At 51.9% G+C, this 16,260-nt stretch overlaps 3 protein-coding genes across 3 annotated transcripts; all 3 read left to right on the forward strand.

Annotated features, from left to right (window-relative positions):
- Positions 1 to 2,940: 2,940 nt before the first annotated feature.
- LOC307061224 (developmental pluripotency-associated 5 protein-like) lies at positions 2,941 to 3,280 on the forward strand (the record flags this gene model as incomplete). The annotated part of the gene is made up of 2 exons (XM_079716268.1): positions 2,941 to 3,052; positions 3,126 to 3,280. 2 exons carry the CDS (start codon positions 2,941 to 2,943, stop codon positions 3,278 to 3,280), a joined length of 267 nt encoding a protein of 88 aa, XP_079572394.1.
- Positions 3,281 to 9,171: 5,891 nt separating this feature from the next.
- Positions 9,172 to 9,511, forward strand: LOC307061225 (developmental pluripotency-associated 5 protein-like; the record flags this gene model as incomplete). Its single annotated transcript, XM_079716269.1, has 2 exons — positions 9,172 to 9,283; positions 9,357 to 9,511. 2 exons carry the CDS (start codon positions 9,172 to 9,174, stop codon positions 9,509 to 9,511), a joined length of 267 nt encoding a protein of 88 aa, XP_079572395.1.
- Positions 9,512 to 15,402: 5,891 nt separating this feature from the next.
- LOC307061226 (developmental pluripotency-associated 5 protein-like) lies at positions 15,403 to 15,742 on the forward strand (the record flags this gene model as incomplete). The annotated part of the gene is made up of 2 exons (XM_079716270.1): positions 15,403 to 15,514; positions 15,588 to 15,742. 2 exons carry the CDS (start codon positions 15,403 to 15,405, stop codon positions 15,740 to 15,742), a joined length of 267 nt encoding a protein of 88 aa, XP_079572396.1.
- Positions 15,743 to 16,260: the final 518 nt, after the last annotated feature.

Here is a 16,260-nt window from a genome sequence, read left to right on the forward strand (position 1 = left end):
ACTCAGCACAGCTCCTGCCCAGAATTTTGGAGGAGAAATCAGTCCCACCTTTCCCACATCCCCAAGAAATGATGATTGTTAAAACCACTGGCCCTCTGATTTTGAAGAACTAGACACACGTAAGTGACTTTCCTCCTGTTTGGAGGGTCAGGAGGGACAGTTGGCTCAGCTCCGTGTGGAAAGAGGCCAAGAGTATCTACAAAGGTTGACCTGCCTTGCAGATTTGTTCCTTCCCGGTACGAAGAGCTGATAGGCTCTCATGGGACAATCATTCGGTGTCAGGTTCGGAGGCTATTGCAGGGCCCAAGATGCTACAGGTCAAGGAGGGGCTCGTGTTGGGATCAGGTGGGGTCTGGGCAGGAGGCCTCTCGGTTTCCAGGGAAGAGACTGCCTCTGATCCTGGTCACCTCAAGGGGGTCCCTTGTGGCTTTGGGCACATTTTGAATGCAAGGGCCTTGGCAAGATACTTCTGGATACCTGATAACAGTTGCAACAGTTCCCTACAATCTCACCCAGGGACACCTGCAAACTTCCTTTTTTCTGATCTGTTAGGTGAACAGTCTCCCTTTTGTACTTCTTGCTTGAGTCTCCTTATGGACCAACAGTTGTGGCCCCCAAATTAGCCTCAGCCAGTGCACCCTTTAAAGAATCAGTTGGCAGTGAATGATTGTGGGCATATAAACTGTAAAGTTATGAACCCCAATTTGGCAGTGTAGAGGGGGCATAAAAAACTGCCCTTGCCTCTAAGTCTAGAAATTCCCTAAGGGCAGTGCTTCAAAATGTAGAACACAGCTTTAGGTTAGTTAATCTGTGTCAAAAGTATCAAGCTTGGAAATTTAAGACTGTGCTATAAATTCCATGCATGCCCTGGACTGAAGATTTTTCAGCACTAATAAATAAATAAATAAATAAAAAATAAAAATCCTAAGCAACACAAGATTTTGAGCAAATACATAGAAAAATTTTGGAAATAGTAACCTGAAGGTTAAAAAAAAATGGTTGTCTTGTGGTGGTCCTTTTTTTTGAGTTTGAAGCTCTTGATCAATTTTCCGCCAAGGGTAAGCGAAAGGGCAACACAACCACTGCAGAGGGTGTGGGTTCGATCCCTGGTGGGGAAAGTAAGATCCCACATGTTGCATGGTGCAGCCAAAAAAATAAAACTAAAAAGAAAAAAAAAGTCAAGGCACAGTTATATGTTTTTTTTTTTTGACGTAAGGCTGTACATCAAATGAGGTATTATTGAGAGTTTACACAATCCAGATCTAAAGGCCATGTGACTCCCTTATGGAGATCAAGAAGGAATGTTACCTTTTAAAGAGTTGTCCCAGTGATCTTGGGAGAATGTTGCTCTTTATGGTTGAGCGGGTATTTCTGCAGATGGGGGAGCTCCGCTGATGCATATTGCTGATACACGATGCTGAGATGCAGAGCAGAGGGGAGAGAGGAGGCCAAAGGGCACAGAAACTTTTTTGTGTTTAAATTTTTCTTGTCTTGCAATGAAATGCAAATTTCACTTCACAACAGGTAAGGTGCATCTCAACGGAATAATTCCAGCGAGCCCAGACTCTTACATCTTGCGATCCAGAGAAAAGCACTAATATCGCTAACGTGAGATGTCTGTTTTTTGTTATTAGTGGTAGTCTTCTGATGCTCAGCTACATTTTTTTTTTTTCAACAGAAACTCCTATATATCCTGTCTCCTCCAATACCTCTTTGGTGCAGTTCCTCAAAGCTACCTGAGAGGCTGTCTCGCGGGCTGTAGTTCTCATTTGCCCCAAATAAAACTTAACTCACACCTCTCACGTTGTGCATTTTCTTTTTTTCAGTCAACCAGAGAGGTAATCTGTTAGAAAGAGATGAGTCTACATTGACATGTAATTAGCACTGAGAAAGTCCATAGTTTACATCAAGGTTCACTCTTGGAGTGTTTTTTTTTTTTTTGCGGTACGCGGGCCTCTCACTGCTGTGGCCTCTCCCGTTGCGGAGCACAGGCTCCGGACGCGCAGGCTCAGCGGCCATGGCTCACGGGCCTAGCCGCTCCGCGGCATGTGGGATCTTCCCGGACCGGGGCACGAACCCGTGACCTCTACATTGGCAGGCAGATTCTCAACCACTTTACCACCAGGGAAGCCCAGCAATCTGTTTTTTAAATGAATAAAACAAGTTTGTTTAGGGCCTGAAGGCCGGACCACATAGTGTAGGCCACGTGAGCTTCAAAATCCGGGTAGATTCCAAAGTTCCAGACTCAGGGGATTCAAGGAACGTGAACCGTGGGGCACTTCAGAGCCCCCATCAGGACCCTGGAAGAAAATGAATATCGGAATCTCGTTTTCCTCTTTGTTAAGTGGCCGGAGTGACCCCTCAGATCCCTGAAGTTGCAGGGGTCGCCCTGCAGTGAAGTCCCGGGGTCCGGCTCCCTTAGGCCAAGGGAAGACACACCCTCCTTTGGAACGGGGAAGGCAGGGACTCGATTGGGCAGCTGGGTGGCCGTCGCACCCCCAAACCTGTACTGCTTGCCGAGGTTCAGGTCCAGCCACTGTTTCTAGAATAACAAGGGTTTCTAGCGCTGTCTCCCCACTCACTCCCAAGGTGAAGGGATTTTGGTGCAGAGGAAACGAGTCAAAGCAGGTGGGAGCCCGAGTCAACTCGGAGACAGCTGGGCCCACCCGCGCTCGGGAGCCGGAGGTGGGGCTGGGAAGGGCCCTAGACAGTCAACCGGAGACCAAGGCGGCGCGCGGCGTGCGGGGCGTGGCGAGTGCGGGATTGAACTGCCGGGCAGGACCGGGGGCGGGACCTGGATGGGGCGGGGCGGGGCCTGGATGCGGGTTGGCCAGGGGCGCGGGGCGCGGCCCGCCCAGGTACTTAACTTTCCGCCGGAAGCATCGTTCCACCCAGTCTAGGTCCCAGCTCCAGGCAGGTTTTTGTTTCGACGCCCTGAAGATGGGGAAGCTGCCCAAGCGGAACGACATCCCACCTTGGGTGGGGACTCCCGAAGTCTTGAAGGAGCCCGAGGTGTTCCAGGTCCAGACGGGGCTTCTGGAAGCCGTGTTCGGTGAGTGAGCCCAGTCCTGACCCGGGTGCCCCGGCCCTCCTGGGCCCGAGCGCTCATCTTCTCACCTAAACAGGCCCCGACGGATCTCGAATCCCATTCGTCGAGCAGGTGGGCACAGTCATGCTCCAGATGAAGGGTCTGGAAACCTCGGACGACGCCGAAGTCATGGTTTACGGCTCTTACTTGTGCAAGTTCCAGACCAAGTGGATGCTCCAGTCCGTGGCCTAGCGGCACCGCCAGCAGCACAAGCAGGTTGAGAGGCCTCATGACCAGGTGCCCTGGACCTGCCTGTGCAGGCGGCCTGGCTCCCTCCCCTGCAGCCCTCCTCACCCCTCCCTAACTATCCCCTCCGGGCAACCACCAACAGCACCTCGGCCAGCACCCACCCGGGGAGGCCTCTGTGTCCAGGCTGTGCCCCAGACTCCTTGGCAGTGCCGGCCCTCGGTCCTAGGGACCCTGGAGTAAGGCTGTGAGAGGTGGCCGGGGCTGGCCTCCTGGGGCGGGGCCTCCCCACCCGCCATGTTGGAATGAGCCCAGTAGGCCCCAGGTTCTGAGGTTCCCGAGAATCCCAGGCCCAGGACGCCTAGCTGGGAGGTCCCGAAAAGGAACCTTGGAAGGAGGCAGAGAACCGTTCAGGCTCTTACCCTCTCCCCCTCACACTTGCCTGCTGTGGCTTTCTGGTGCAGGGATGCTGCAACCTGAGGAAGCCACGAATTCGCTCGACCTAGCTCCTCGGATGAAGGGAAGCCAGTTTGCAGCCAGACCAACCGGTGGAGAGGAGGCTGCAGCCAGAGCTGCAGGGGGTCTGGTTCAAGCTCTGCGCCAGCCTGACAAGGAACACCCAGCGGGTTTCTGGTCTCTGCCTCTGCCTTTAAGTCCTCATGTCCTTCCCCGCAAGGTTGCTAATTACAGAATAAACTTTTAAGTGGTTTCTTGTTGTGTCTTGATGTGTAGTTGAGGTGTTGGAGATAACATCACAGGTGAGGTGGCCCTGGAGCTTAACCCTTAGTGAAACCCCTAAGGCTAGAAAGAGGTTCCGGAGCACAGGGGGAAAAAGGGTCTGGAGAGAACAGGGAAAAGAGTCTAGGAGTCAAGTTCTGAGATGCAGCTCTGACCGAAAACTCAGGCAACCTAGGAGAGATGTGATCTTCTGGCACTGAGGGTTTCATAGCCTTGTAAACTAAACTGGAGCCTGCTGGGTGCTCATTTGCACTCAGCCTACTGCTGTACATTATGTAGGTTGGAGCGTGAAGCAAAGTCAGCCTTACCGATAGGTATACAGGAAAGGAGAACCTCACACAGACCCCTCGACATGGTCTCTGGAATTCTCCACCACACTTACAGAATTGCTGCCCTGGCCTCCGAAGGGTAAGTGGGATTAGGGTGGAGGAAGCATTACCGTACGTGGGGCTCACTCCTGAGGGTAGAGAGGCCATGAGAACGGGGGCTACAGTTTTCCCCAGTAGAGACCAGCCTGGTAGTTCACAAGCTGGAATGAATCCCCCAGGGAGCTTTCTGGCCCTATGACCTTAGCCACATTCACCCTCCTACCCCATGTCCCTGCTCAGGTTCTAAACTGAAGATAATAGCATCTGACCTCATGCGAAGTTGTGAGATTTACGTAGGGTACTTAGAGCGAGCATCACACCAGAAACAAGTGTTGACTATCTTTTGGAGCAAGTGAACAAAAATGAGGGACAAAAACTAGCAAGGAGCCATTTTCTGCAGGGGGCATGTGGCCCATCCATCAGACAGCCGTTCTCGTTCTCGCTCAGTAAATGAATGGCACCAGCATTTGGGCCAGTGGTTCAGGCCCAAACTAGAAGCCGTCCTTGATGCCTGAGCACCCAAAAGGACTCCCTGCTCGAGCCCAGTCACCTTGACTTCCAACCTGAGCCCTTCCTGCACCTGTACCCGGTCCAGCTGCCCACCCCACCCCGGCACCACCCTGCCTTGCCAGAACTACTGAAAGAGGCTCCTATCAGGTCTCGGGGGGTCTCTTTTAGTCATCTCACAGTCGGCTCCTCTGCCAGACTTAATGCTTACAACGTTAATCAGATGGCCCCTCCTGCAAAAGGAACTCCAAAATTCTCCAAAGTTTTCCAGCCAAGCTAACCCAAGATTCTGGCCCTGACGTAGAACGCCCTGTGTAACGTGCCATCTGCCTGCATCTCTGCTGCACATCCGTATCCTTTAGCTGCCCCTCAAACAAACCGTCTTGTTACCACTTCAGGGCTTTTATTTTTGTTCTGTCAAGAACACTTCTCGCTTGTTTTTTTTAAATTTTTTGGCCACACCAAGTGGCTTGCAGGATCTTAGTTCCCCAACCAGGGATTGAACCTGTGCCCCCTGCAATGGAAGTGCGGAGTCCTAACCACTGGAACACCAGGGAATTCCCTCCCGTTTTTTTTTGAATGATTCTGTTCCCTTCCTCCTGGTGGTCCATGTTCCCTCCAGAGTTCCGCTCCTTCCCCACTGTCTCCGCTTGACCTACTTTAATTTTGTTCATGGCACTTTAAACACGACTGACAAGCTAACCGTTCGCCCCACCGGAATGTCAACTCTAGAAAAGTTGAGATTTAAAAAAAATAGACAGTATGTAATATTACATATTGAGGACAGTTTTCTAAGAAAAGGACGCCAGCTTGGCTGCTCGGGTTTGGATCTTGGCTTAGCCTCTTTAGCGATGGAGCAATGAACCTTGTGCTTTGGTTCCCCATCTGTAATAGGATAAGATGTGTCGCATGCATTGTAGTGAGGATATCAAGTCTTAGAACAATGTCTGACACCATGGGCAGTCAAACGTGATTTCTTGAATGCATGAAGGACAGGCTGCAGGACTGGAGCTGGATTGCTCCCTCCCAGGCTTATGGAGGAGGGACTCCAGCCTCCAGCCCCTGTTCTCACATTGAAGGCTCAGGGAGGGGAACTGGGAAGTCCTTTGTCAAGGGCACTGTTTTCCTGCCTCCTGGAAATGCAGGAGGGTGTGTCTGTTTCCTGGTGTCTTTGGAGGCCATACAGCCTTCAGGTCACCAGGAAGTAAAGGTACATTTTGGCATGCTACTGAAGTTCATTTAGAGGAGGGGAAGAGACTAGGCAGGTACCCTATTGGCATCCTGACAGCCTCTCTTCCAACCTTTGAGAATTGCACCAGCACTCTGGCCTGGAAGTCATGGACCACTCAGCACAGCTCCTGCCCAGAATTTTGGAGGAGAAATCAGTCCCACCTTTCCCACATCCCCAAGAAATGATGATTGTTAAAACCACTGGCCCTCTGATTTTGAAGAACTAGACACACGTAAGTGACTTTCCTCCTGTTTGGAGGGTCAGGAGGGACAGTTGGCTCAGCTCCGTGTGGAAAGAGGCCAAGAGTATCTACAAAGGTTGACCTGCCTTGCAGATTTGTTCCTTCCCGGTACGAAGAGCTGATAGGCTCTCATGGGACAATCATTCGGTGTCAGGTTCGGAGGCTATTGCAGGGCCCAAGATGCTACAGGTCAAGGAGGGGCTCGTGTTGGGATCAGGTGGGGTCTGGGCAGGAGGCCTCTCGGTTTCCAGGGAAGAGACTGCCTCTGATCCTGGTCACCTCAAGGGGGTCCCTTGTGGCTTTGGGCACATTTTGAATGCAAGGGCCTTGGCAAGATACTTCTGGATACCTGATAACAGTTGCAACAGTTCCCTACAATCTCACCCAGGGACACCTGCAAACTTCCTTTTTTCTGATCTGTTAGGTGAACAGTCTCCCTTTTGTACTTCTTGCTTGAGTCTCCTTATGGACCAACAGTTGTGGCCCCCAAATTAGCCTCAGCCAGTGCACCCTTTAAAGAATCAGTTGGCAGTGAATGATTGTGGGCATATAAACTGTAAAGTTATGAACCCCAATTTGGCAGTGTAGAGGGGGCATAAAAAACTGCCCTTGCCTCTAAGTCTAGAAATTCCCTAAGGGCAGTGCTTCAAAATGTAGAACACAGCTTTAGGTTAGTTAATCTGTGTCAAAAGTATCAAGCTTGGAAATTTAAGACTGTGCTATAAATTCCATGCATGCCCTGGACTGAAGATTTTTCAGCACTAATAAATAAATAAATAAATAAAAAATAAAAATCCTAAGCAACACAAGATTTTGAGCAAATACATAGAAAAATTTTGGAAATAGTAACCTGAAGGTTAAAAAAAAATGGTTGTCTTGTGGTGGTCCTTTTTTTTGAGTTTGAAGCTCTTGATCAATTTTCCGCCAAGGGTAAGCGAAAGGGCAACACAACCACTGCAGAGGGTGTGGGTTCGATCCCTGGTGGGGAAAGTAAGATCCCACATGTTGCATGGTGCAGCCAAAAAAATAAAACTAAAAAGAAAAAAAAAGTCAAGGCACAGTTATATGTTTTTTTTTTTTGACGTAAGGCTGTACATCAAATGAGGTATTATTGAGAGTTTACACAATCCAGATCTAAAGGCCATGTGACTCCCTTATGGAGATCAAGAAGGAATGTTACCTTTTAAAGAGTTGTCCCAGTGATCTTGGGAGAATGTTGCTCTTTATGGTTGAGCGGGTATTTCTGCAGATGGGGGAGCTCCGCTGATGCATATTGCTGATACACGATGCTGAGATGCAGAGCAGAGGGGAGAGAGGAGGCCAAAGGGCACAGAAACTTTTTTGTGTTTAAATTTTTCTTGTCTTGCAATGAAATGCAAATTTCACTTCACAACAGGTAAGGTGCATCTCAACGGAATAATTCCAGCGAGCCCAGACTCTTACATCTTGCGATCCAGAGAAAAGCACTAATATCGCTAACGTGAGATGTCTGTTTTTTGTTATTAGTGGTAGTCTTCTGATGCTCAGCTACATTTTTTTTTTTTCAACAGAAACTCCTATATATCCTGTCTCCTCCAATACCTCTTTGGTGCAGTTCCTCAAAGCTACCTGAGAGGCTGTCTCGCGGGCTGTAGTTCTCATTTGCCCCAAATAAAACTTAACTCACACCTCTCACGTTGTGCATTTTCTTTTTTTCAGTCAACCAGAGAGGTAATCTGTTAGAAAGAGATGAGTCTACATTGACATGTAATTAGCACTGAGAAAGTCCATAGTTTACATCAAGGTTCACTCTTGGAGTGTTTTTTTTTTTTTTGCGGTACGCGGGCCTCTCACTGCTGTGGCCTCTCCCGTTGCGGAGCACAGGCTCCGGACGCGCAGGCTCAGCGGCCATGGCTCACGGGCCTAGCCGCTCCGCGGCATGTGGGATCTTCCCGGACCGGGGCACGAACCCGTGACCTCTACATTGGCAGGCAGATTCTCAACCACTTTACCACCAGGGAAGCCCAGCAATCTGTTTTTTAAATGAATAAAACAAGTTTGTTTAGGGCCTGAAGGCCGGACCACATAGTGTAGGCCACGTGAGCTTCAAAATCCGGGTAGATTCCAAAGTTCCAGACTCAGGGGATTCAAGGAACGTGAACCGTGGGGCACTTCAGAGCCCCCATCAGGACCCTGGAAGAAAATGAATATCGGAATCTCGTTTTCCTCTTTGTTAAGTGGCCGGAGTGACCCCTCAGATCCCTGAAGTTGCAGGGGTCGCCCTGCAGTGAAGTCCCGGGGTCCGGCTCCCTTAGGCCAAGGGAAGACACACCCTCCTTTGGAACGGGGAAGGCAGGGACTCGATTGGGCAGCTGGGTGGCCGTCGCACCCCCAAACCTGTACTGCTTGCCGAGGTTCAGGTCCAGCCACTGTTTCTAGAATAACAAGGGTTTCTAGCGCTGTCTCCCCACTCACTCCCAAGGTGAAGGGATTTTGGTGCAGAGGAAACGAGTCAAAGCAGGTGGGAGCCCGAGTCAACTCGGAGACAGCTGGGCCCACCCGCGCTCGGGAGCCGGAGGTGGGGCTGGGAAGGGCCCTAGACAGTCAACCGGAGACCAAGGCGGCGCGCGGCGTGCGGGGCGTGGCGAGTGCGGGATTGAACTGCCGGGCAGGACCGGGGGCGGGACCTGGATGGGGCGGGGCGGGGCCTGGATGCGGGTTGGCCAGGGGCGCGGGGCGTGGCCCGCCCAGGTACTTAACTTTCCGCCGGAAGCATCGTTCCACCCAGTCTAGGTCCCAGCTCCAGGCAGGGTTTTGTTTCGACGCCCTGAAGATGGGGAAGCTGCCCAAGCGGAACGACATCCCACCTTGGGTGGGGACTCCCGAAGTCTTGAAGGAGCCCGAGGTGTTCCAGGTCCAGACGGGGCTTCTGGAAGCCGTGTTCGGTGAGTGAGCCCAGTCCTGACCCGGGTGCCCCGGCCCTCCTGGGCCCGAGCGCTCATCTTCTCACCTAAACAGGCCCCGACGGATCTCGAATCCCATTCGTCGAGCAGGTGGGCACAGTCATGCTCCAGATGAAGGGTCTGGAAACCTCGGACGACGCCGAAGTCATGGTTTACGGCTCTTACTTGTGCAAGTTCCAGACCAAGTGGATGCTCCAGTCCGTGGCCTAGCGGCACCGCCAGCAGCACAAGCAGGTTGAGAGGCCTCATGACCAGGTGCCCTGGACCTGCCTGTGCAGGCGGCCTGGCTCCCTCCCCTGCAGCCCTCCTCACCCCTCCCTAACTATCCCCTCCGGGCAACCACCAACAGCACCTCGGCCAGCACCCACCCGGGGAGGCCTCTGTGTCCAGGCTGTGCCCCAGACTCCTTGGCAGTGCCGGCCCTCGGTCCTAGGGACCCTGGAGTAAGGCTGTGAGAGGTGGCCGGGGCTGGCCTCCTGGGGCGGGGCCTCCCCACCCGCCATGTTGGAATGAGCCCAGTAGGCCCCAGGTTCTGAGGTTCCCGAGAATCCCAGGCCCAGGACGCCTAGCTGGGAGGTCCCGAAAAGGAACCTTGGAAGGAGGCAGAGAACCGTTCAGGCTCTTACCCTCTCCCCCTCACACTTGCCTGCTGTGGCTTTCTGGTGCAGGGATGCTGCAACCTGAGGAAGCCACGAATTCGCTCGACCTAGCTCCTCGGATGAAGGGAAGCCAGTTTGCAGCCAGACCAACCGGTGGAGAGGAGGCTGCAGCCAGAGCTGCAGGGGGTCTGGTTCAAGCTCTGCGCCAGCCTGACAAGGAACACCCAGCGGGTTTCTGGTCTCTGCCTCTGCCTTTAAGTCCTCATGTCCTTCCCCGCAAGGTTGCTAATTACAGAATAAACTTTTAAGTGGTTTCTTGTTGTGTCTTGATGTGTAGTTGAGGTGTTGGAGATAACATCACAGGTGAGGTGGCCCTGGAGCTTAACCCTTAGTGAAACCCCTAAGGCTAGAAAGAGGTTCCGGAGCACAGGGGGAAAAAGGGTCTGGAGAGAACAGGGAAAAGAGTCTAGGAGTCAAGTTCTGAGATGCAGCTCTGACCGAAAACTCAGGCAACCTAGGAGAGATGTGATCTTCTGGCACTGAGGGTTTCATAGCCTTGTAAACTAAACTGGAGCCTGCTGGGTGCTCATTTGCACTCAGCCTACTGCTGTACATTATGTAGGTTGGAGCGTGAAGCAAAGTCAGCCTTACCGATAGGTATACAGGAAAGGAGAACCTCACACAGACCCCTCGACATGGTCTCTGGAATTCTCCACCACACTTACAGAATTGCTGCCCTGGCCTCCGAAGGGTAAGTGGGATTAGGGTGGAGGAAGCATTACCGTACGTGGGGCTCACTCCTGAGGGTAGAGAGGCCATGAGAACGGGGGCTACAGTTTTCCCCAGTAGAGACCAGCCTGGTAGTTCACAAGCTGGAATGAATCCCCCAGGGAGCTTTCTGGCCCTATGACCTTAGCCACATTCACCCTCCTACCCCATGTCCCTGCTCAGGTTCTAAACTGAAGATAATAGCATCTGACCTCATGCGAAGTTGTGAGATTTACGTAGGGTACTTAGAGCGAGCATCACACCAGAAACAAGTGTTGACTATCTTTTGGAGCAAGTGAACAAAAATGAGGGACAAAAACTAGCAAGGAGCCATTTTCTGCAGGGGGCATGTGGCCCATCCATCAGACAGCCGTTCTCGTTCTCGCTCAGTAAATGAATGGCACCAGCATTTGGGCCAGTGGTTCAGGCCCAAACTAGAAGCCGTCCTTGATGCCTGAGCACCCAAAAGGACTCCCTGCTCGAGCCCAGTCACCTTGACTTCCAACCTGAGCCCTTCCTGCACCTGTACCCGGTCCAGCTGCCCACCCCACCCCGGCACCACCCTGCCTTGCCAGAACTACTGAAAGAGGCTCCTATCAGGTCTCGGGGGGTCTCTTTTAGTCATCTCACAGTCGGCTCCTCTGCCAGACTTAATGCTTACAACGTTAATCAGATGGCCCCTCCTGCAAAAGGAACTCCAAAATTCTCCAAAGTTTTCCAGCCAAGCTAACCCAAGATTCTGGCCCTGACGTAGAACGCCCTGTGTAACGTGCCATCTGCCTGCATCTCTGCTGCACATCCGTATCCTTTAGCTGCCCCTCAAACAAACCGTCTTGTTACCACTTCAGGGCTTTTATTTTTGTTCTGTCAAGAACACTTCTCGCTTGTTTTTTTTAAATTTTTTGGCCACACCAAGTGGCTTGCAGGATCTTAGTTCCCCAACCAGGGATTGAACCTGTGCCCCCTGCAATGGAAGTGCGGAGTCCTAACCACTGGAACACCAGGGAATTCCCTCCCGTTTTTTTTTGAATGATTCTGTTCCCTTCCTCCTGGTGGTCCATGTTCCCTCCAGAGTTCCGCTCCTTCCCCACTGTCTCCGCTTGACCTACTTTAATTTTGTTCATGGCACTTTAAACACGACTGACAAGCTAACCGTTCGCCCCACCGGAATGTCAACTCTAGAAAAGTTGAGATTTAAAAAAAATAGACAGTATGTAATATTACATATTGAGGACAGTTTTCTAAGAAAAGGACGCCAGCTTGGCTGCTCGGGTTTGGATCTTGGCTTAGCCTCTTTAGCGATGGAGCAATGAACCTTGTGCTTTGGTTCCCCATCTGTAATAGGATAAGATGTGTCGCATGCATTGTAGTGAGGATATCAAGTCTTAGAACAATGTCTGACACCATGGGCAGTCAAACGTGATTTCTTGAATGCATGAAGGACAGGCTGCAGGACTGGAGCTGGATTGCTCCCTCCCAGGCTTATGGAGGAGGGACTCCAGCCTCCAGCCCCTGTTCTCACATTGAAGGCTCAGGGAGGGGAACTGGGAAGTCCTTTGTCAAGGGCACTGTTTTCCTGCCTCCTGGAAATGCAGGAGGGTGTGTCTGTTTCCTGGTGTCTTTGGAGGCCATACAGCCTTCAGGTCACCAGGAAGTAAAGGTACATTTTGGCATGCTACTGAAGTTCATTTAGAGGAGGGGAAGAGACTAGGCAGGTACCCTATTGGCATCCTGACAGCCTCTCTTCCAACCTTTGAGAATTGCACCAGCACTCTGGCCTGGAAGTCATGGACCACTCAGCACAGCTCCTGCCCAGAATTTTGGAGGAGAAATCAGTCCCACCTTTCCCACATCCCCAAGAAATGATGATTGTTAAAACCACTGGCCCTCTGATTTTGAAGAACTAGACACACGTAAGTGACTTTCCTCCTGTTTGGAGGGTCAGGAGGGACAGTTGGCTCAGCTCCGTGTGGAAAGAGGCCAAGAGTATCTACAAAGGTTGACCTGCCTTGCAGATTTGTTCCTTCCCGGTACGAAGAGCTGATAGGCTCTCATGGGACAATCATTCGGTGTCAGGTTCGGAGGCTATTGCAGGGCCCAAGATGCTACAGGTCAAGGAGGGGCTCGTGTTGGGATCAGGTGGGGTCTGGGCAGGAGGCCTCTCGGTTTCCAGGGAAGAGACTGCCTCTGATCCTGGTCACCTCAAGGGGGTCCCTTGTGGCTTTGGGCACATTTTGAATGCAAGGGCCTTGGCAAGATACTTCTGGATACCTGATAACAGTTGCAACAGTTCCCTACAATCTCACCCAGGGACACCTGCAAACTTCCTTTTTTCTGATCTGTTAGGTGAACAGTCTCCCTTTTGTACTTCTTGCTTGAGTCTCCTTATGGACCAACAGTTGTGGCCCCCAAATTAGCCTCAGCCAGTGCACCCTTTAAAGAATCAGTTGGCAGTGAATGATTGTGGGCATATAAACTGTAAAGTTATGAACCCCAATTTGGCAGTGTAGAGGGGGCATAAAAAACTGCCCTTGCCTCTAAGTCTAGAAATTCCCTAAGGGCAGTGCTTCAAAATGTAGAACACAGCTTTAGGTTAGTTAATCTGTGTCAAAAGTATCAAGCTTGGAAATTTAAGACTGTGCTATAAATTCCATGCATGCCCTGGACTGAAGATTTTTCAGCACTAATAAATAAATAAATAAATAAAAAATAAAAATCCTAAGCAACACAAGATTTTGAGCAAATACATAGAAAAATTTTGGAAATAGTAACCTGAAGGTTAAAAAAAAATGGTTGTCTTGTGGTGGTCCTTTTTTTTGAGTTTGAAGCTCTTGATCAATTTTCCGCCAAGGGTAAGCGAAAGGGCAACACAACCACTGCAGAGGGTGTGGGTTCGATCCCTGGTGGGGAAAGTAAGATCCCACATGTTGCATGGTGCAGCCAAAAAAATAAAACTAAAAAGAAAAAAAAAGTCAAGGCACAGTTATATGTTTTTTTTTTTTGACGTAAGGCTGTACATCAAATGAGGTATTATTGAGAGTTTACACAATCCAGATCTAAAGGCCATGTGACTCCCTTATGGAGATCAAGAAGGAATGTTACCTTTTAAAGAGTTGTCCCAGTGATCTTGGGAGAATGTTGCTCTTTATGGTTGAGCGGGTATTTCTGCAGATGGGGGAGCTCCGCTGATGCATATTGCTGATACACGATGCTGAGATGCAGAGCAGAGGGGAGAGAGGAGGCCAAAGGGCACAGAAACTTTTTTGTGTTTAAATTTTTCTTGTCTTGCAATGAAATGCAAATTTCACTTCACAACAGGTAAGGTGCATCTCAACGGAATAATTCCAGCGAGCCCAGACTCTTACATCTTGCGATCCAGAGAAAAGCACTAATATCGCTAACGTGAGATGTCTGTTTTTTGTTATTAGTGGTAGTCTTCTGATGCTCAGCTACATTTTTTTTTTTTCAACAGAAACTCCTATATATCCTGTCTCCTCCAATACCTCTTTGGTGCAGTTCCTCAAAGCTACCTGAGAGGCTGTCTCGCGGGCTGTAGTTCTCATTTGCCCCAAATAAAACTTAACTCACACCTCTCACGTTGTGCATTTTCTTTTTTTCAGTCAACCAGAGAGGTAATCTGTTAGAAAGAGATGAGTCTACATTGACATGTAATTAGCACTGAGAAAGTCCATAGTTTACATCAAGGTTCACTCTTGGAGTGTTTTTTTTTTTTTTGCGGTACGCGGGCCTCTCACTGCTGTGGCCTCTCCCGTTGCGGAGCACAGGCTCCGGACGCGCAGGCTCAGCGGCCATGGCTCACGGGCCTAGCCGCTCCGCGGCATGTGGGATCTTCCCGGACCGGGGCACGAACCCGTGACCTCTACATTGGCAGGCAGATTCTCAACCACTTTACCACCAGGGAAGCCCAGCAATCTGTTTTTTAAATGAATAAAACAAGTTTGTTTAGGGCCTGAAGGCCGGACCACATAGTGTAGGCCACGTGAGCTTCAAAATCCGGGTAGATTCCAAAGTTCCAGACTCAGGGGATTCAAGGAACGTGAACCGTGGGGCACTTCAGAGCCCCCATCAGGACCCTGGAAGAAAATGAATATCGGAATCTCGTTTTCCTCTTTGTTAAGTGGCCGGAGTGACCCCTCAGATCCCTGAAGTTGCAGGGGTCGCCCTGCAGTGAAGTCCCGGGGTCCGGCTCCCTTAGGCCAAGGGAAGACACACCCTCCTTTGGAACGGGGAAGGCAGGGACTCGATTGGGCAGCTGGGTGGCCGTCGCACCCCCAAACCTGTACTGCTTGCCGAGGTTCAGGTCCAGCCACTGTTTCTAGAATAACAAGGGTTTCTAGCACTGTCTCCCCACTCACTCCCAAGGTGAAGGGATTTTGGTGCAGAGGAAACGAGTCAAAGCAGGTGGGAGCCCGAGTCAACTCGGAGACAGCTGGGCCCACCCGCGCTCGGGAGCCGGAGGTGGGGCTGGGAAGGGCCCTAGACAGTCAACCGGAGACCAAGGCGGCGCGCGGCGTGCGGGGCGTGGCGAGTGCGGGATTGAACTGCCGGGCAGGACCGGGGGCGGGACCTGGATGGGGCGGGGCGGGGCCTGGATGCGGGTTGGCCAGGGGCGCGGGGCGTGGCCCGCCCAGGTACTTAACTTTCCGCCGGAAGCATCGTTCCACCCAGTCTAGGTCCCAGCTCCAGGCAGGGTTTTGTTTCGACGCCCTGAAGATGGGGAAGCTGCCCAAGCGGAACGACATCCCACCTTGGGTGGGGACTCCCGAAGTCTTGAAGGAGCCCGAGGTGTTCCAGGTCCAGACGGGGCTTCTGGAAGCCGTGTTCGGTGAGTGAGCCCAGTCCTGACCCGGGTGCCCCGGCCCTCCTGGGCCCGAGCGCTCATCTTCTCACCTAAACAGGCCCCGACGGATCTCGAATCCCATTCGTCGAGCAGGTGGGCACAGTCATGCTCCAGATGAAGGGTCTGGAAACCTCGGACGACGCCGAAGTCATGGTTTACGGCTCTTACTTGTGCAAGTTCCAGACCAAGTGGATGCTCCAGTCCGTGGCCTAGCGGCACCGCCAGCAGCACAAGCAGGTTGAGAGGCCTCATGACCAGGTGCCCTGGACCTGCCTGTGCAGGCGGCCTGGCTCCCTCCCCTGCAGCCCTCCTCACCCCTCCCTAACTATCCCCTCCGGGCAACCACCAACAGCACCTCGGCCAGCACCCACCCGGGGAGGCCTCTGTGTCCAGGCTGTGCCCCAGACTCCTTGGCAGTGCCGGCCCTCGGTCCTAGGGACCCTGGAGTAAGGCTGTGAGAGGTGGCCGGGGCTGGCCTCCTGGGGCGGGGCCTCCCCACCCGCCATGTTGGAATGAGCCCAGTAGGCCCCAGGTTCTGAGGTTCCCGAGAATCCCAGGCCCAGGACGCCTAGCTGGGAGGTCCCGAAAAGGAACCTTGGAAGGAGGCAGAGAACCGTTCAGGCTCTTACCCTCTCCCCCTCACACTTGCCTGCTGTGGCTTTCTGGTGCAGGGATGCTGCAACCTGAGGAAGCCACGAATTCGCTCGACCTAGCTCCTCGGATGAAGGGAA

Source organism: Hyperoodon ampullatus (assembly GCF_949752795.1).
Source record: "Hyperoodon ampullatus genome assembly, chromosome: 12".
Taxonomy (NCBI): domain Eukaryota; kingdom Metazoa; phylum Chordata; class Mammalia; order Artiodactyla; family Ziphiidae; genus Hyperoodon; species Hyperoodon ampullatus.